Raw genomic sequence first — 21638 nt, 5'->3', positions numbered from 1 at the left:
AAATCTGCTATTTTCGATAAAAGTTCATTTATCATTTTCTTTATATTAGCTAGAATATAATTATAATTTTGAAATTCATTACTTGAATAAATAAAGTAACATTAGTTAATTTAATAAATATATTAATCATATTAAATATAGTTGAACACTCATTTAAAATAACAAATCTTTTTAAAGAAAAAGAGTAATAAATAGGTATGTTTTGAAAATATCAGTAAAATGCCTCATATATGTTTTTAGCCAATTTTCTAGCTCTTACACATTACAATGAGCGCAAGGTCATTTAGACATGGGAGTTTAGATAGAAAATATTATAACTTACACCAATAACAATAACATTTCATGATTTAAATATTAAACAAACAAGACAAATCGAAGGACATATATCGAGACAAAGGCATGACTTTTGAAATTCTTATTTTCGTTCTAACATGAATGACCAAACGATAAATTCACCATTATTACAATAATAATTATATCTTACTCTTTGAAAAATTGAGATCATCAATTATATGAATTTTCAATTATTTCTTGTAGGCATAAAAAGAGCTCGTGAGGTCGAGATATCATAACCATATGGCCAGAATTGGCAATAATTTTGACTTCATGAGGAGGACTTTTGTGTATATTATACATTTGAAATTCTTCTTGCATGACTTGATCATCTTGTGTTACAATGTAAACTCTTTTTACTGATCCATACTTTTCTTGTGTCAATAACCCTTCCTTTGACATGTCTTGTATGAAAAACTTTCCTGGTCTAATCAACATTTTTGATAATTCCAAGTCCTAACAAAAATTGCATGTCTCATCAAACTTTTTAATATATGTAAAATCCAAGGAGAGATATAATTGTAAAGCAATATTAAATATTTGATGGAAATTTGGACTTTTAAATTTGGGACCCAAGTGAAAATTCTCCTAATGTGAACAGAATATTAATAAATAGTGCAAATTATCATGATCTCCTTATGTGTCACTTGTATTATTTGTTATACTATTCACTCCGTCTACTTTTAATTTTTATATTATGTTTTTTTAAAATTAATTTAATTAATTTTTAAGATAAATTAGATTACATCAATTTAATATTTTAAAAAAATAAAAATAAATATTCAAAAATTATTATAAATTATATTTTTTTAATATCAATATAATTCAAAAGTATATTATAAAATATTACATGAAATTTTAATAATTTAACTCTAAAAGAATATTGTGACAATTAAAAATGGACGAAAAATATTATACCTTTAACATTAATTACTATTTTTCAAGATATAATACTAGGGATAGTTTAGAACAATAATCACACGAATCATTAGCATGTCAAATCCAAATGTCACAAGTAAAAACAAATTAAAAAAGTACTAATGACAGGGATAGTTTAGAACAATAGTCACGCTAATCATTAGCATGTCAAATCCAAATGTCACAAGTAAAAACAAACAAAAAAAAAGTAAAAGTACTGATTAATATTAGGATCTCAATGAATATATGGTTAGTATTTCACTAAATATGTTATCATCATTGTATAACTAAAGCCTTACTAAAGAAGCTAATAACTCACATTTATCCGTAGTTTACTCATCTTTCAGCAGGTTAATATGAGTTTAGTTCATAATTTATCAGCTGTTACGTATCACTAATTCATCAACTAATATAGTTATAAAAAAAATCTGGACGAGTTAGTAAAAATTGAGTTTGTAAACGTCTTTCCATTTAATTTCACTTTCTTTTGGCCCCCAATCAAAAACAAAAAAAAACGAATACACAAATGAGTTAGAATTACCAACATTATTGATAATAACGAAGGATTGATTCTTAGATGATTACTCAATTATAGTATTTTATAAATTATTTTTTTAAAATTATTTTTAAAATAATAATTATTAATTGAGTGAGTATGAGAAATCTATCTTAAAATAGATGAACTTTTTTAGCGCTAATGCATCATATAATATTGGACATGTTTCAAAGGACACATATACGATCCTAATTGGTGTTTATTCATTTCAATATTAAATTAAAATAGAGAAGTGCATAGGTTAATAGGTATATTTTTTTTTTAAAAAAGGTCATTATTTCTTGATTGAACTTATGTATCCACTAATGTCATAATCTAGTAACCATTAACACCCACTAACCACATGTTCTACAATATTATTATCTCACTTTTTTGCTATGTAATATATGGAAAATTTCACACTTATAAATAGAAAAATATTGATGTTTCTTTTTGTGTGAAAGATGAAAAAAAGAAAAGAAAAAAAAAGAAAAAGAAAAATTGAGTGGGATAATATTGTTGTATGTGTAGTCAAAGAAAAAAGGGAAGAGAGAGAAAAATATTTTAGATCTCAACACAAAGAAATTTGATATTGAATGAAGATATTCTAAGGATAAAGCTTTAAACTCTTCCATTAATATAGACTTATTTGAGTTTTACGATATTATTGAATTGTTATATTTAAAAAGACAAGTTATGAATTGTTATATTTAAAAAGATAAATTATGAATCATACAATTCAATTGATACATATCATAAATCTTCTTAAAGAGATAATATAATATGTCTTAGTCTGAATATTTATTTTTTATTTTCAAATTTATTATAATTTATGATATATTTATCGATAGATCTTATAATCAATTTTTTTAAAATAAAAAAGAAGGGGTAATAACCTCTGGTTGGCAATTCTTGTAAAGATTAGCCTGCATGTACTGTGGGCCAAAAATAGCACTTGTTGGTGGATTTTCCATGCCTTGATCAAACTTAAATTGGCAATCCATAAGTGACTCCACTGAAGTCCTCTTGAAGTACTGCAATGCACCCATAATTATATGACGGAACGACAATAGATAAATTAAATAAGGCCAAATACATACGCAGGTACCTAAAGTTGTTTGTGTTTTTTCCTCAGGTACCTCAACTAACCAAGTTTCCTATTAAATCCTTTAACCCCCTATAATTTGATCCTTTTAAATATTCTTGGCTGATGTGGAGCCAAACGTGATTTCACGTCCTTTAAGCGCGTGCAGACTCTTTAAAAGCGCGGATGTGGATCTTGAACCACCCACCAACGATCTTCTTCCCCCTTTTAACCCTAATTTCTCCCGTTCTTCCATTATTTCTCCTCTTTTGTTTCTCTTCATCATTATTTATCTTCTTTACCTCATTATATATATCACTTTTTCATTGATTTCTTCTTAATCATCAAGTTCCAATGTCGAATTTATCTTCTTTATCGATTTCTTCTTCTTCAACTGCGAAGGTACTATGTCAACTCGAAAATCGCGAATGAACCCCAAAATCGTCTGCAATCTTCGATGATTCCTTCAACAAAACACTCAAAATCACTGTAAAATCTAAGAATTTCAGCTGTAAAAGTCATTGAAAGGGAGAGATTCTTAGGGTTTTCTCGTATAGAAACGGGTTAGAAAATATGTGGCACTGACGTGTAATTGGGTTGGAGTGTATTGGTCAAAATTTCCACGTGGAAAAGGTTCATCTCACGCGCATAATTGTCAAAAATAATTTATTAAAATTTGGCTCCACATCAGCCAAGAATATTTAAAAGGATCAAATTATAGGGGGTTAAAGGATTTAATAAGAATCTTGGTTAGTTGAGATACCTGGGGGGAAAGTGCGAACAACTGTAGGGACCTGCGTATGTATTTGGCCATTAAATAACAGTGACATATTTATATTATGTTTGGATCATTGTTATTGATTATATTATTTCGCATTGTTACTATATCTACAATATTAGTTTTAATTGTTATTTAAAATGTATTGTACTATATTGTTAACTTTCGTTATTACATAGTAATAAAAAATTATATTTTGTGGAACAATCAATTTGGTGCGTTCTTTACTTAATTTCTTTTTCCAACTATATCTTTACATAATATTTCAAAATACTTTTTACTCTTTACCTTAATTATTTAAACCTAGTCAAGTCTCCTATCCTATAATAATTAAGGATATTTAAGTAAATTTATAAATTATAATACAGTATGATACGATCAAACCAAACAATTAAAATGTTAATAAACAATAACAAACAACACAATCTAGCCAAACATTGTATCTACCATATAATAATACAGTATAATATAATATAATATATTATAAAATAATAAATAACAATAATTCAAATAAATTAAATAATAATAACATATTTAGTGAAAGATATTAAATAATATTACGTAAAATCTTCGAAAGCAAATTATGTTTATGAGAAAGAAAATACTTACAAGATCTGATCATTTACTATTAGGATCTAGTAGGATCAAATCCTTTTCGAAGATTTCGTTTATGAGAAAGAAAATACTTACAAGATCTGATCATTTACTATTAGGATCTAGTAGGATCAAATCCTATTCCATGAAATTTACTTCAATCTTATTCTAACATAATAAATTGAGCATTAAAAAATAATAAAAGTAACTCTTAAAAAGCTAAACAGTATAACACAAATTGAGATAAGGTAGAGTACTTTTTTTTTTGTTTTTCTTTTTGATGAAAATTGAACTCATGGATTGCAAAAATTACCTCATGAATAAGAAGAGCTAAAAACAAAAAGTCATAAGTAGTCATAAATAAATCCTCAAAAAGAAAAAAAATCATATAAATTGAAACAAAATAATGAAAATTACCTCAAGAATAAGAAGAGAAGGTGGATCCACATGATTAGGCATATAAGCAGAGATAAAAACTCCTGTTGAAATTTTGTGTGGGAAAGCTTCCATAGCAAGAGAAATACAAAGACCACCGTAACTATGACTAACCAAAATAATCTTTTCATCTTTAGACAAAGATATCATAAGATCCATCAAAGGTTGAATATAATCAAATATTGAATCAATTTCATTCAATTGTTTCATATTAATTCCACAACCACCAAGGTCTAAAGCAGTCACTTTATGACCACATTTTTCCAATAAATTGATAATTTTGTACCAACACCAAGAACCATGACAAAATCCATGAACTAGGATAAAATGCTTCTTTGGAATTTTCTCCATGTTAAAACTTTTAATTCCTCCAATTTTCTCCATATTATTATTGTGTAGATAAATGCTACTTAAAAGATAGCCACATTTGTATTTATTTAAACTTTTCCTATCTCTATTATATAGTTTTTTTTATTACACTCGCTTATTATGTGTTGGAGTTTTTGGTCAAAATTATCCTTAAACTACATCCAAATTTAAATTACATCCTTAAAATATTATCTTTAGTAAGAAATATATTTCAAGTATTTAAAAGTGAATAATTTTTATCCGTATATTTTAATTTTTCGGAAAATGAACAAATCAAGTTATTTCTTCCTATTTATTATTCTTAGATTTATCAAAAATATTATCGTAAACTTTTTTGATTATTGAGTTTAGCATTATACAAAAAAATTTAATTTGACAGTTTATTCATTTATTTTTCATGTATTTTATATTAAAAATATTATTAGTTGAAATATGTTTCTTCTCAATTCAATATACTAGAAGCAGCGGTTGTGGAGACTTCCGCTTCTAATAATGTAGAAAGAAACTCAAATGCGAGACATACTCAATATTTTGATCACTTCAATATCACATTGGTCCAAAAAATTTATTGATCTAAACACAGTTTGGCTATGAAAAAGGTAAAGATAATTAAGCTCCAACTTCTTTTCGTTACTAAATAAGAGAATAGCAGATAATGTACCCTCGCACATTCCAAATAATTTTTATTTCTATAAGCAATAATGTCTAAGATTTTAAGTATTTTTTTCAAGAACTTCATATAGCAAGTGATGAATATGCAGGAAAACTTTTGTTGATAGTCACGTGAATTGCTCATATATTTGTAGGATCCCTTAGTTTTTTTATTATATCTCACATAAGAATGAAAATTGTTCACTTTTAAATACTCGAAGGATGTTTTCTACTAAAAATAATACTTTAAAGATATAAATTAAGTTTGAAGTATACTTGAAAAATGTTTTTTACCAAAATAAAAAGTGTTTTGACTAGAATTCACATTTGAAATTATTTGTAAGTAATAGTCATTGCATCTAATTACAAAAATATTTTTTTAAAAGTACACAATTACAACTCTATTTATTTTAAAAAATAATGGAATTCTATTTTTTTTTAAAAAAAATTGTTAAGCTTGAGAAGAAAACAATAGTTAAATAAATAATTCATTATATTTTAAAGAAGAAATACACCGTGGGTACTTTATAATTTGGTGGTAGCCTCGTTTCATATATATTGTCTCCATTTTAAATGTGCATATATAAGTACTTTAACTTTGTTTGCAATGGAAATAAATTGTAATCACATAAAACAAGTAGAAACATAACTTTATTGATCAAGATAGATTGTGAGTTCAATTCTATTGATCCCTTCATTCTATTTTTCTAAGATCTATCCATGATTTGAGGGTCGCTAATAACGTAGTTCTCGAACTAGAATGATTTAGGTTTGATTTCTCTATATGAATAATCCATCAATTTGAGGAGTATTCGAGATCTTGATCTCTTTATGAAATTTTTGAGATGTTTTTTTACGAGAATTCAGTTGTCTTTATATAGGCATAAACTAGGGTTTAGAGTTGAGTAGTTTCCAAGAATCCTAATTTGAGTCGAACACAATTTGTAAAGTCTTAACTCGAATTGAACGCTCTTGTAGACTCCAAAAAATTTCAATGTCTACAAATGTCCCCTGCTTCAAGACTTGTCGGAGTTTAGATTTGATGAAACTGATAGAAGAGGCTTGAAGTACTCATTCTTCCACCTTCGCAGCTTCAAATTTAATTTAAGAGAGAAGAGATGAAGGCAGATTGGGTCCCACTAGGCGTGCCGAATTTGTTTACAATATTTTAAAGTGACAAAAAATAAATTTCGATCACAATAAAATAAGTAAAAACGTAACTTTATTAATCAAGGTAGATTGCGAGTACAATTTTGTTGATCCTTTGATTCTACTCTCTTAGGATTTATCTATGATTCGAGGGTCGTTAATGACGTAGTTCTCGAACTAGGATGATTGAGGTTTGACCTCTCTACATGAATAATTCATCAATTTGTGGAGTATTCGAGATCTTGATCTCTTTATGGAATTTCGTAGATGCCTTTTAAGAAAATTTAGTACTCTTTATATAGACATAAACTAGGATTTAGAGTTGAGTAGCCACATACACAAGCGAGAGAGAACTTTAAATCCACCCACATGGCGCCACTACATAGCAGGATTCTCGTTTAATTTATTTATTTCAAAACTAGCCTTCACCTTTTATGAAAACTTGTGACTTTTAAATAATTGCAACTTTTACGAAGAAATTGAAAGCGAATGAGAGCGAAAAGATAGCACAGGGATTTATATAAAAATAAATCTTTGATTTTTTTAAATGTGTGATCCCCAACCGACTAAAATAAAATTGAGTTGGGAAAGAAAATGAGAGAGAGAAAATAGTGAAGAAATTTTTATAAAATAAATCTTTCGTATTTTTCTTAAATTCATGGGTCCCAACTGAATTACCGAAATAGTGTAACATTTGATACACATTTACTGCAAAATACAAATATATGAAATAGTAGCTATAAGATTTGTTTTGATTTAAATGTTTGTTATTATTATGTATAATTTTTTCTTTAAAAAATCAATGATTTATAATTTTTTGAACAATTTATTCATTAGAGGTTCTTGAGTTATGTAATAATGACAAATAATCAAATTTATATTTATGTTGAAATATTGCTAATATTTTTTAAAAACCTATTTTTCCTATCATTTTTAATTTATAGATTTAATAAAAAATTATTTGCAAGTTTAATACAATTATTATTTATAATCGTGCGAAACGCAAATATATTACTTATTACTCCTCATAATTCATTCCTTACACTCTCTTTGCCACACCAACTTTACTACCAATTATTTAATACCTAATTAAACTTGAATTTTCACGTTACACTACTCATCTCATATTTAGAAAATAATTTTAAAAAAAATCTATTTTGAGAAATTCCTACCACTCAAGTGAAGAAATCCCAAAATTAGCTCAGCACGAATTTAGTCTTATCTGTTGAGCTAAGCTAGGATGGAAAATTAAGTGGACCAAACACAGCATATGCCCACGTGAATAATTGGTTATTAATCACCCATGACGCTTGCGTACCGCATTTATTTTGATAGTACCATAGTTATAAATGTCCTTTTTTAAATAATATTAAATATAAAATTATCTATTGATTATAGAGAATTAAATCTTCAATTTATTTTATGAGGTGTCAATTTTGTGTTAATATTTATTAAATTAAAATTTGATTATTATGTACAATATAATTTTTTGATAAAAATAAATTTGTCGCTATTTCATGTTATTTTTATCACCTTTCACTAATAATAAATACTCTATTTTATTTCAAAGACTTAATACTCTTTTCGTTCGAAATTATTTATCATTATTTCTATTTTTAGAGTCAAACTATAAAAATTTTGGCTAACATTTTAAGATGTATTTTTTCATTATATTAATATGCAAAAAAAATTGCAATTTAAAGTACTTTTTATATAATTTTAGAATTTCTAATTTTTTTGTTTAAAATGTCAATTAATTTGATCTAATTTAACTTGAAAAACTAATCAAATTGACTTTTGAAAAGCATAACATGATAAATAATTTCGAACGGAGGCAATACCAATTACTTCTTTCCGTGTTTTTCTTTCACACTTTTCCAGATTCATTTTATTTTATTAAAGTGAAGAGAAATTAATGTGGTAATAAAAAATGTAGAAATCAAATAAAAATATTCAATAATGATGATTGATAGGAAAACAGATTAATATAATTTCGTTCTTATTAAAAATAGAAATAATATATTTAAATTTTATAATAAAACATGATTAAACGTAATTATATTTTAATTATGCAATGTACTTTCTTTCGTATCAAAACTCCATCTTGTTTTACAATTCATAATGGTGTCCATCATGTTATGTAAACACAAAACACGTTACTACTTCCTCCTATTACAAGTTTTTTTATTTATGCTTATTGAAGGTCTGGATTTAATTAGTTTACATTTCAATATATTAGGTATATTTTCTTTTAAAAAAAGAAATAAAAATGTTTAATTTGATCGGATCAAAAAACAAGAGTCTTAAGATCATTTTCTCTTTAAACACATTAATTTTTTATTTAGAAAAATATCATTTGTTTCATAATATAAACGCCTAGTGCAGGTTATCTCTCCTATGTGGTTTGCGAGCTATTGTACAGAAACAGGGGTTTTACCCTATGCGCAATCAAAGGATAGCGACTGCGGATTTTCCTTGTCATAAAAAATAATAAAATTGTGTTAGAAGACTCTTAATTTTATGATTTTTTTATGAATGAAGTTGTTTTAATTGGTATAACACCTCTAAGTTTTTTCTAAGTATGGAGCTTGAGAATTAAAAAGAAAACATTGAACAAGTTTATCTCAGGATCCACGATGATCATATGTGGCCTGACAACTAATATTTGACTATAAATGATCCTTTTTATAGTTTGATTTTTGTTATGTGAAAAGAAACTTTACACATATATGCCATACATAAAGTATTATTATTATTATTAGTTAGAGACGCTATACAATATGAAACCATATATTCTATATTCGATGTACTTTACAGCAACCCTGACTTATCTCTTCATTCTTTGATGTGATTAAAAAAGCATGGCAAATACTAGATTTCTTGGTTGGTATCTTATCAAATATTGATCTAGTAATCTAGTTCATGATTTAGTAGTAGTCTAAATAGAATATGAACTATTAATTCGTTCAACTTAGTTTTTCAATGTATATTTGATTGCATTTTGGAATATGGACATCTATTATGAAAGTAAAACCTATTGAAAAAAATGAAATTTGTAGTTCAAAAGAAAAGAAAATTAATGTGAAGAATTGATGACAGAGTGTGTTTGATAGGAAAGAAAATGTTTTTAATGGAAATAATTTTTTTGGAAAATTAGTAAATTTCTAACTTATTTTCTCATATTTGGTTAGTAAGTAGAAAACATTATTCGGAAAAATATTTTTTAATGTTTAGTTGACAAATGAAAAATATTTTTCAAAAATATCTTTTATTTTTAGCTTGAGACTAAAAAAAACTCATTAAAAAAAATAATTTCTAGTCGAAAAATCAACCCCAATAATTAATTTAGGACCCGATACCTAAACTATACAAGACCCCAATGATCGTCTAAAATTCGACTCTGAGCGAGATCTGACCCAGAATTCCTTCTTCAAAAAATATAAATTGATGGGATTGCAGGGGAAGGGGGTTGGCTGGGTGGCATAAAAACTGATTTTTTTTTTAATAAAAAATTTGATTGGGGATAGCACAGGATTTGGGAGGGGGGAGTAAAATAAAATAAAAATTGACATACTACCAAAAATAAAAATAAAAAATTTAAAAAAATATTGACGGGTGGAAGGGAGGTGGTAGCCTAGTTTTTTTTTAAGGGGGGGGGGGGGGGGCGAGGGGGGAGGGAGGGATTTGCATAAAAATTAAATGAAATTTTTTCAAAAGCAATGTATATTTTATTGGGGGTAGGGGTTGGGTTAGGTAAAAGAAATTCAAATTCTTAAAAAATTTATAATATTTCAAAAATAATTTTTAATTTTTTGTCTGATTGGGGGGGGGGGGGGGGGGGAGGGGGGGAGTTGGTTTGTGGATAGGGATAAATATTTGAAATTCAAAAAAAAATTATTTTTTTAATTTTTTTTTGAATGGGATGGTCGGTTACAGGGTATATGTAGGGTAAGAAAAAAAATTGAAGGATAAAATAACGTTTTGAAAAACATTTTCCTTAAATTCTGAAAGGAAAGTTATTTTTTTTTAGATTTGAAGAAAATGAGTTGATTTTCCAAACATTTTAAGCCAACCTAGTGAACATGTAGCTCGTCTCCTGCTTTGACTACGATTCCTAATCTACCTAGTAATCCTAAGGACAACGGATAACTTATTTAGTGTAGCTAGGTCTCCTAGTTAGATACAATCTGTATTACTATATCGAGTGCTCCATCAAGTCTTACAGGAGCATAGTTTACTTTGTTTTAGTTTCAATTTTAATCATATATGTAGTGTTTGTCAACTCGGCAAGTCACAAAAGTTACAATCTTCCTATTTCAATTAATAAAAGTTCATCTATTTTACAACTCGTATTTGTCCATGTTTAGGGACCTGCCCCTCATTTATCTTCTAAAGGTCAAAAATATTTTCTTGTCTTTGTTGATGATTTTTCCAACTTTATCTAGGGAATTCCAATGAAATTGAAATGGGAAGTTGCTTCCATTTCCTACAATTCAAGTTGCTTATGGAAAATCAATTTAACACTAAGATTAAGTCAATCCATTCAGATTGGGGTGGTGAATTTCGTGCTCTATCTCCCATCCACTCTCAATTCGGTATCTCTCATTGAGTTTCTTGTCCTCACACACATGAAAAATACGACAAAGTTGAACGCAAACATCGTCATATAGTTGAAACCAGCTTAAGCATCTTAGCACACAGTTCTTCTCCTTTCTGTTACCGACAATTCACGTTTGGTAAAATCGTATATCGAATAAATTGTCTCCCTTCCCCCTCAAACAACAACATATCTCCATTTTAACTTGCATATAACAGATTACCTGACTATACTTTTCTAAAAGCCTTTGGGTGCCTCTTCTTTTCTTACATTCGCCCCTATAATAAACATAAGTTTGACTTTCGTAGTGTGTCATGCGTTTTTCTTGGGTACAACTCTATACACTATGGTTATCTCTACCTTGATAAAGCCCCCCCCCCCCCCCCCCCCCCCCCGAGGCCTCTATATAGCTCGACAGTTCGCTTTGATGAAACCACATTTCCATTTGCTTCATTGTTGATCCTAGGTCTCATCTATCAACTCTATCCAACTCAATAACTTGGGCATTCTCTTCGATCTCCTTACCAAATAATTTATCCACACTACTCCAAATTCACCGCTTCTTGCGTCCAATATTCCAGTCACATCATCCTTTAAATTTTCTTCATCCATTTGTTCATGTCCCTCGACCAGATCTCCATCTGATACGCCGAGTGCTTACTCGTCATTGCCAACATTTTCTCTAGTTGTTGATCCCACTGGCTACCATTATTACCCAATACTAGTAAACTATGCTTCAATTAGGTCTCTATGTTCTATTACAACTAGACATGAAAAAATTAAAAATGTTCTTGTTCCTACCAAACATACCCTCAGTTGACACGCCAATGAAATTCGGTAAAAGGAAATACGTTTTTAGTGAGAGTAATTAAAGTTTGTTTTTCGTAACAATCATCTTTTCAAGAATAAATGTTTATTGGATAACATATTTTTATTTTATTTTAAATAATTTTTACTATAATATTGTAATGTTTAAAGACAAAAGCAAAATGTTCAAAAAGAAAATCACATATAGTAAAACAAAAGAAAATTGATGATCACAAATCTCTGAAGTTTGTTCCATTTTGAGATTATCTAATCTTGGTTCCTATTGCTTTCTTTGCTTATACAATGCCTTTTGTTGTTGTGATGAATATGTATTGTGAGATCCAAATATTTTGTTGGTCTGTGGATTTGGTTGCTTGTCATCATTGCTAATAGTTGAACTGCTCATTTCTCTTTTCCTTTTCTTTGTTGTGCGTGTGTGAGCCATCTCGAAGATGTTGTTTTCGTAAGTGTTGATTCTTGTGTTTGCTGTTAATTTATTCTCTGTGCTTGTTACCTTTTGTGCCCTTCTCTATATTTGATTTTAATTTTTCCATTTTAAATAGTTGTAGTTGTGTTGATATGGAAATATCAGTACTTTCCTCAATATTTTGTGTCTCAATTCAATAGGATGAACAACATAGGATGCTAATACCACACATCAAATCACCTCTATTGAGTCAATCCGAATATAAGTGATTGATAAATATTCATTCTCTTTTGGTATAGAACTATTCAATTGATGTATAATTATGTTGGTGTCCTTTATCCTCCTTAGTTGTTTTCCTGCAAAAACAAAAAATATATATCAGCTAAAAAAATTGTTTTCCATGTTCTACTCCCACCAATGGATTTGTTCATAGAAAACAATGTTCTTTCTCCACTTGGCTCTTATTTGTAATCTCTTGCATGGTCTGCTTCTTATGTTTTGAAGATTGAGTTTATCGTTGTTAATCAGCTCCTTCCTTGTACTCCTTGGTACCAGAAGGATTCTACTTCTATTTCTCCATCATTCAGTGCCGCATTAGCCAAATAATCGGCAAATTGATTTCCTTCTCTCAAAATATGAGTGTTACTCTCACTGTCCTTTCATTAATTTTCCTCCAGATTTCCTCTACCTCTTTCATTATTTGCTAGGTACCTCCCAAATCATCGGGATAACATTCTTGAGTAGCAATGAATCAGTCTCATTATGACTTGTTGATATTGTCTCTCCTCTACATATCTTATTACTTGCACTATGACCTTAGCTTCTGATTTAGTGTGTGTGTGTGTAGTGCAAGTTATTCATTTCTTTTGCTTTAGCTTCTAGCAGGTTACCATTCTCATCCCTTAGACAGAATCTCCAAGAGCCTTTTCCAGGATTTCCTAAGAAACACTATAGGTATCGCATTTTACCCATCCAATATCTGGAGTTCTCCAGTTTACTAATATCACCTTTTTTTGGGAGTGTGGGACTTCAGGGATTGTAGCAATGTATTTTACTTGTAGGATACATGTCTGAAATTTCTTAAACATCACAATATTGTGCATAATCTGGTATATTAACTTCACCCTAGACATCCTTCCACCATGTCTAATAACATTCTTTCGTTTCTATAATTCCTAGACTATTATTGATGGAATTGCTAGAAATGCATTTTTAACATGGTGATTTACTCGAGCTTCCCACCACATATCAATAACTTGGCTTAAACGTAGATTTTGCATGTTAAGTACCAGAGGTATGTAGAACGAATTCTATATGTATTGAGCAATATGGAAAGTTAAAAACACATAAGAAATAGTTTCCACTTTTAGATTTTTACAATATTAACAATTGGAAGGGAACTGAATACCCCAACTCTTTACTATGTCATCTAGAGACACCTTAGCTTTGCATAATCTCCATAGGAGAAAAGAGATCTTCACTAGTAGGCCTTTTATCCAAAATTTTTGTACAGTTGCATTGATTCCATTCTCTACCTAATTAGGTCAGAAGTTGTCCCCACGGTGAATTTACTGTTTGTGTCCAGCTTTCAATAGGGCTTATCTTGAATTTCATTACTTGATGGAGGCTTTATATACCTTGAATAATCTGATCTGAAATATTTGTTCATAAAATTTCTTGAAATCTTTCTTCATTCCATCTTTCTTCTTGTACTCGTCCTTTACTAATATTGCAATTCTCTCGATTCCTAAATCTGGTGAAATAATTTTGTATAATGCTCCCAATCCTAACCAATTATACAACCAAAAGTAAGTATTTCCTTGTTTAAGTTGTCAACCTATTTCTTTTTCCATTAAGTCTCTGCATTGTAACTTTTTCTTCCAAATATATGTCCCTCTTTTCCACTACACAATCACTGGATGGTCTCTTTTAAAATATTTATTACTTGTATACATTCTCCATAAAGATTGTTTAATTCTGAAGTTCCACCACAATTTTTAAAAAAATGCCTTTGAAACATCTTGTAAAATTCTAAATCTCAAGCCTCATTCCTCTAGTGGGTGACAAAGATTTGTCCAAAATACTCAATGCTTACTAGAGTATCCAACATAATTACTTTAGAAAAAATTTGAAAACATTCTGTGTACATGTGCTAGCACACTTACAGTGGTCGCAAGCAGATAATAGATGTATGAGCATGCTTAGAAGAACATGTTTAATGAGAGTTACTCTCCCACCTATATAAAACAACTTTGCTTTCAAAGAATTGAGTCTATTGAATATCTTGTCTATGATCTCTTTTTGATGAACAATCAGTCTTTTCCCGTGACAAATTGGTACTCCCAAGTATGTAAAGGGGAACTGCTTTTTAGGAATTTTTGTAATTTCAAACACCTTATGTTTTACCTCTGGAGTCACATTATGATAAAGAAACAAAAACACTCATCTTTGTGTAGTTTTGTCCATTTACTGCTTCATAGTTTGAGAGAGTATCCATAATTATTTTTTTTGAGAATGATAAAATTTACTTCTATATATTCATAGGTGTACTACAACAAAGTATAGTACCCCATCACAAAATTCTCTTTACAAAATCCTAATTATTCTAATTACAACCGGTCAATTGCATTAAGTACATTTTGAATGTTGTTTATAGCTACTTGTTTACACCAAAAATAGTAAAGGCATAAATAGTCTGTCTTGATCTTCTGTATGTTGCTCTTTTTGCCTTCAAAATGTCTCTGATTTGTTTCCTACCATATGGTCAATGAGATATATGTAGGATCCATCTTCTATATCTCTTCCTTTCTCCTACATTTCTATAATTTTTTCAACTTTTTAGCACTTCTTTGATTCCCCCAGGTTTCACCCACCTGATCTTCCTCTTGTGTAAGAACATCTGCCACAGTTGGTTTGCCTATTTAAAATGCAAAAAGATATGGTAGACTGTCTCCATTTGTTCTTCACATAGATAACATCAACATCATAGTGTCACAGACTTAGAGTCTTACTAAAGCTTCGTGCGGCACTTGACAACTTACTCACAAATCTTTCAAGATCTTGTAAGCCCTTTGAAACTAAAATCGCTAAGAGAATGAAAGAAAGACTTTGGAAAGATTTTAGAACTTTGGAAGAAGGTATTTTACTACTTGGAATATTGCTTACAACTTGGATGGATAATTTATGATTGTGAGGCCCTCTATATATACTACTTTATAGGGGCCTAAGTGTAAATAATAATTACTTTACAAGTCCCTCCAGTAATTATACTTAAGTCCTATTCTAGAATTCTCTACACTTTCTAGGGAATTCTAAGACTCTCTTGAAAACTATCTAAGTTATTCTAGAGAATTTTAAGGAATTCTATAGCATTGTTGAATTATTTAAAAGATTCTAGAGTTCTCTGCAAACCTCTCCACAACTCTAGAATCTTAGCCCTTATCTGAGTGCAAAATTTGACTGTGAAGTTAGGGGACATGACATTAGGTTTTGTTTCCTCTTGTTAAGGTTTTCATGAGTGGGGATTGCTTCTTTTGTTCGTGACCATGTAAAGCAGTTTACCTTATAAGGCACTTCCATTTTCCAAATCATTCTCTATGGCTATTCTATCTCCTGAGTATTTGTTCCTGTTAAATCTTTGTAAGCACACCTGATAGTGAAAATACCTTTGTTATCAACATTTAACATCAACTTGTCCTTTTTTCTGTAAGGTTGAGATTTTGAGGGAGCGTATTCTAAAAGTCTATTATAAGTACACTTTCCAATCATTTAATTCCTTCTTAGGTGAAGATTTCAACCTTTCCCTGTCCATAGTTCAGCTGCAGTAGCATCTTGGACCTGGCATAATTTGTAAAGTTCAAGAAAAGTTTGATTCAGAGGTCATTTCACACATCATATATCCTTTTAGGAAGTCACCTTCTCTCCATTTCCAAACTTGCAACTTGTTATTGCTGAAACTAGTTATCATAGTTTTCTGATGGATCTCCTACACTACAATTATAAGGAGTTGTCACTTCCTCTGTCATCTATCTATCCTTCATGTCATATTTTGACCTGATCACTTATTTCAGTAGAGTTTTTCTAGAAATTAAAACTTCCATAACCACTTCATCATCAAACTTTTGTCCCCCTCATTTCTTGTTTACCAGTATCTCCTCCCATATCACTAGATGATACTTTTGTTGTCGTCACTTCCTTTCCATATAAAGATTCTCCTAACAACTGTTGACACCCAATTTTTGACCCACGTTGGTAAATTAGTTATCGAACTTCGTGAGTTTTTCAAATTACTTAAGTTAATTAGTTTTAAATCTTGCGAATATATATATATATCCTAACGTTGGATAGTATATATATTATATAATTGTGTATATAGTTTGTATAATATATATATATATATATATATATATATATATATACACACACACACACACACACACATATTATACATATATGTATATGTATATCCTAAGTCTACTCCTAATTTCTAGGCGGCCCATTTCTCTCCTTCTTTCTATTCTCAACCCCGTTTACTCCAGCCCGACATCTAGGCCCACTCCATTTTAGAAAACCATCCAATTTCCCAGCCCAACACGAATTGATCCCAAGCCCATTCTGTTAACCCAATTCCTTTCCCTACCCAACCCACTAACTTAAAATACCCGCCCAATACTTGACCCAACCCAATACCCTCTCCCTTCTTCCCCTCACCCACGCCATTTCCCAGAACGGAAAACCTCCAGACACACCAGAAAATGCAGAAAAGCAAAAAACAGACCTCCCAAAACGGAAACCTCCCTCCCCAGACGCGACCTCTCCCCGCGTCTCTCCCTTACGCTCTCTCCCTTCCTCTATCCCCTACTCGTTTTCCCTCCCCCCACGCGATGCCCCCAACGTTCCCAGAAAAGAACAAACAATTCCCAGAAACAAAAAAATGCAGAGAAACAGACACCCCCCAAAACGGAAATCCCTTCCCTTCACACGACCTCATCCCCCAAGCGCGACCCCTCTCCCTCTCTCCCCACGCTTCTTTTGCCTCCCCCAACGTCTCTTTCTTCAACACTGTACCGTGTACAGTGCTTTTCGGCAAGCAGACCTGCATTTTCGTCCTTGAGACGGGAGATGAGGACACGTCGCATCGCCTAGGACACCCAACTGATCTCGACCGTCTCTCCTTCCTTCCTCGTTCGGAATGGAGTCGAATTTGCAGGAAAAGTGTGTTTCTCCTTTAAGGGAAAGGATTCGAATTTCAAATTCGAATCTGAAATGGGTCGAGAAATTCGTAATCCCTCCCTCCCTCTTCCGAAAACCCTAATATCCCCCTATATAAACCCCTTCCGTCCTCGAGAAAAGGGGTTAGAGATTTTCATCGAAAAAATCGGAAAAGCAGAACTTAGGTTGGACATTTTTTTGGTTTAAGAAATTTTCAAAGGGTTAGAAACTTTGGAGGTTTCTGAGCGTCGGAATTCTTGTGGGAAAAACTCTGAAAAGGCTTTGGTGTTTGACTTCTGCTCGTATAGAAGAACAGGGAATCTTGTGTCTAAAGGTTTAGTTTGAATTTTCGTGGTAATATTTGATTCGATTTCTACTGTTTAACCAAGAAGAACAGTTGAGAAATTTGGAGAGAGTGTTCTGTTCCTCTCTTCGCTCGCTCTAAAGAAATTCACGAACAACAGTGGACTTCACCTGCGTTCCATCCTTCTTCCCCGCCTTGTCTTGTCGTTTGGAATAGCTCGCACCCGCTCGTCATCGTCCCAGTTGCTGCTATCGAAAAGGTAAACTTCCCCTGCCTCTTACTATCTTGTCGCCTCTTTTATAAAAAAAAATGCTTCTTCGTCGCTTTGTGTTTTGAATGCCGTTGCTGGTCGATATGCTATTTTTTTTGTTTGCTTATTTTCGTTGTGAAATCGAATCTGTTAAATGTTCGAATGTTGGGTACGGGACCTGTGTTGCCATGAAATATAAAATAGTATGTCTGTCTGTTTGCTCGATTCCGAGACTTAGTGCACGTTGTGATTTTGTGTTGTTATGCATGCTGGTCTTGTGTGGCCTCCTATTTTGAGTTTGTCATAGTTAGCTGCAATCGTTTTCATTGTTTTAGCCGTAGCTCAACAATGTGACATTGTATTTCTTCGCTCCTACGAGATTGCTGGTTATGCTCAAGTTTCCTTAAGCTGCTAAAGTTGTGTATATCCTATTTCTTTGATGTAATGGTTATTGTGTTTTTCTATCTCAATCTGAGAAAGAAACGATAATGAAAATCGAGTGAGCTTCTAGTTAGTCAGCATGTTCTTGATTTTCTGATGTTCTCCTTTTATCTCCTACTAGTATGGCTTTGCTTCACAATCTCTCGTGTAGATCCTGTTTAAATAATTGCTAGAATGACTCATTACGAGTTTTCACTTGAAGGAATTCCTAGTTTCTAGTTGCTTAGTCTAAGTCTTTGTATGGCATGAAGTGGTTAGCTATTAGTATTTATTTCGCATTGTTTAGGTAGTGAAAATGTATATACACAACACTATTGGATGTTTTCATGATCATGCTCATCACTTGTTCAAGATTAGTTTTTGGCCATTCTCTAGTCAGATTATCATTCTAATTCTACAGTATATGCATTCATTGTTTATCTTCTTTGGCTTTTCGTTGTTTTGAGATCTAAAGGATATCACTTTAGTGCTTGGTTTTCCTTCGAGGCTAAATTGGTTATTGTTTATTGATAAATGATTTGTAAAGTTGCTTCAATTCATAGCTTGTTCCGTTGCTACTTTGCCTCATGCACTAATTCATGACGTTTGCTTGCATGTGAACCTCTTTTCGAGTCTATTTCGGACTCCATTTCGCTATTTACATTTCCGGGGAGCCATGGATGCTCAGAAATTTCTATCGAGTCAATCTTTCCGAGGTGTGATACATAAAGACTAGATTTTACGGAGATTGAAGAAATTTGAAGAAAGCAAATCAGAAGACCCTTTATATATATATATATATATATATATATATATATATATATATATTTTCGCATTTCTTTTGTAATGGGCATAAGCCCTTGTTGTTTTACTTTCTCGTACTCTATTTAGTATGTTTAAACTAGGACAGGTACAAATGGGTTTAAAAAAAAACCCAAAAAGCAGGTGGGTTCAAGTTTCGGCCAAGGCGAACAACATCCGAATCTTGGACCCGAATCTCTCTCTCTCTCTCTTTCTCTCTCTTTATTATTTGCTTATGTTGTCTTTTTGTTTTGAATGTCGTACAGTCTAGGATTAGAAACTCCAAACCCCACCGAACGCCTTTTACTTTATCGAAATTAAAACGTAAAATTGAAACTTTAAAGATAGATGTTTAAGTTTGAGTGAAAAGTTTAAAAGGTTTAACTCTAACGGAATCTTAAAACGATAAGTGTGCAAAACTTGTAACTTGTTTAGATGAAGCTTTAAAGGAGTTTAACTTCGGAATAGATTCGCAAATTACAAGATAAATAACAAATGTTTCAAATCTGTAAAGTTTGGCTAAGAAATTTTTGATAGAGTTTAAACTTCGATCGCAAAAGTTAAAACAAAAATAGTCAAATAGTTAGTCGCCGGAAAACCGTATTTAACGGAGTGTCTTAGGTGCTTTAAACACCATCCTAAGACACTAATATGAATCCCGAACCCCCTAAAAAATGTTTCAAAACAATTTTTTCTGTTTAAGTTGTTTAGAAACAAAGTTTTTTCTTGATTTTTCTTAAAAATTAAGTGGCGACTCCTAAAAAATACCTTAAAATAAAATGAACTCTTTTCGAAACCAATAAATTTTCGATAAAACAGAAATGGCGACTCCGCTGGGGACTGGAGGATTCTAACCTTAAGACTAACTCTATTTGACTAACTTGTTTAATTGTTTAATTTTCTTTAGTTTTAGAAGTTGCATTTTCATGGCATAAATTCCACCAAACGGCAAATAGTTGCATTAGAAAATGGAAGTTACGCTGCTTACCGCGACTTTCTTCAGAAAAACCCAAGAAGTCATTTGGGAGTATCGAATAAATAGTCGGAATGCGGTCATCCGACGTTATTCGATAGCTTCACCCCGATGTTTGTCCGACTCGGGTAACCGTCTATTTGAAAACAATTCTAGAAAAGCCTAAGTTAGAGCGAAACTAAAACCAAAATTAGGCATCAGCCTAGGACGACTTAATACCCAAGGCGTATTAAGTCTATTTTAGTAGAAAACCACCAAAATCGCGTCTAAGGTCTTCGACCTCACGACGCCTCATGTTATTTGACATTCGAAAGTGTATGTGTGAAAAACCAATTTAGGGATAGGGGAAAGTCTAACGGGTTTCTGTTTTGCAGATATGGACCGCTTCCCGAAATTCAACATGGTCATCTCCGCGCCACCCCAACTAACAATGTGGCACAACGACTTAGACGGAGATCATAGGCGGACTCTCAACAAGTATGTAGGGGCCTTGACCGAGCTAATCAACATGGACGGTTGGCCAGAGTTGATAGAGGTACTCACGGGGTACTGGGACAGCCAAAGAATGGTCTTCCGTTTTGGAACGGCCGAAATCACCCCTACATTGGAAGAAATAAGAGATTGCATAGACACTGTGGGCACGGGTCTAGAAAGAAGAGTCCGAAAACAAGAGGACGTGTTTATCCCCAACAAACCTTCCGTTGAGAACATCTCGGATTGGTTAGGATTAAGAAAGGATTTCACTCATTGGTGTCAAGATTCCCACATAATGTTCAGAGATCTCTACGTCAGATTTGGACACACGAGTTTCTATGCCGCGTATAATCGGGAATTTAAGATTTCTTACAGGGAATGGAACAAGCTCTGCCCGTTGGCATTTGCCATAGCTTTGTTGGGAATGATGGTCTTCCCGCACGGCCCGAGCCTGAGCATCAACACCAGAGTCATAACACTCGTCCAGACGCTGTTCAAAGGGTACGAGAATCAAGGGACGACAAAGTA

At 31.6% G+C, this 21638-nt stretch overlaps 1 protein-coding gene across 1 annotated transcript; it reads right to left on the bottom strand.

Moving 5' to 3' along the window:
- Positions 1-386: 386 nt before the first annotated feature.
- On the bottom strand, positions 387-5083 carry LOC101250966 (methylesterase 10). The gene is given in 3 exon segments (NM_001322328.1): positions 387-789; positions 2683-2820; positions 4660-5083. Coding segments are annotated over 3 exon segments (825 nt in total). The 5' UTR covers positions 5062-5083; the 3' UTR covers positions 387-504.
- Positions 5084-21638: the final 16555 nt, after the last annotated feature.

Source organism: Solanum lycopersicum, chromosome 3 (assembly GCF_036512215.1).
Source record: "Solanum lycopersicum chromosome 3, SLM_r2.1".
In the NCBI taxonomy this organism is placed as follows: Eukaryota; Viridiplantae; Streptophyta; class Magnoliopsida; order Solanales; family Solanaceae; genus Solanum; species Solanum lycopersicum.
Note: the sequence above shows the minus strand (reverse complement) of the source record. Positions and strands in the feature narration are given on the sequence as shown.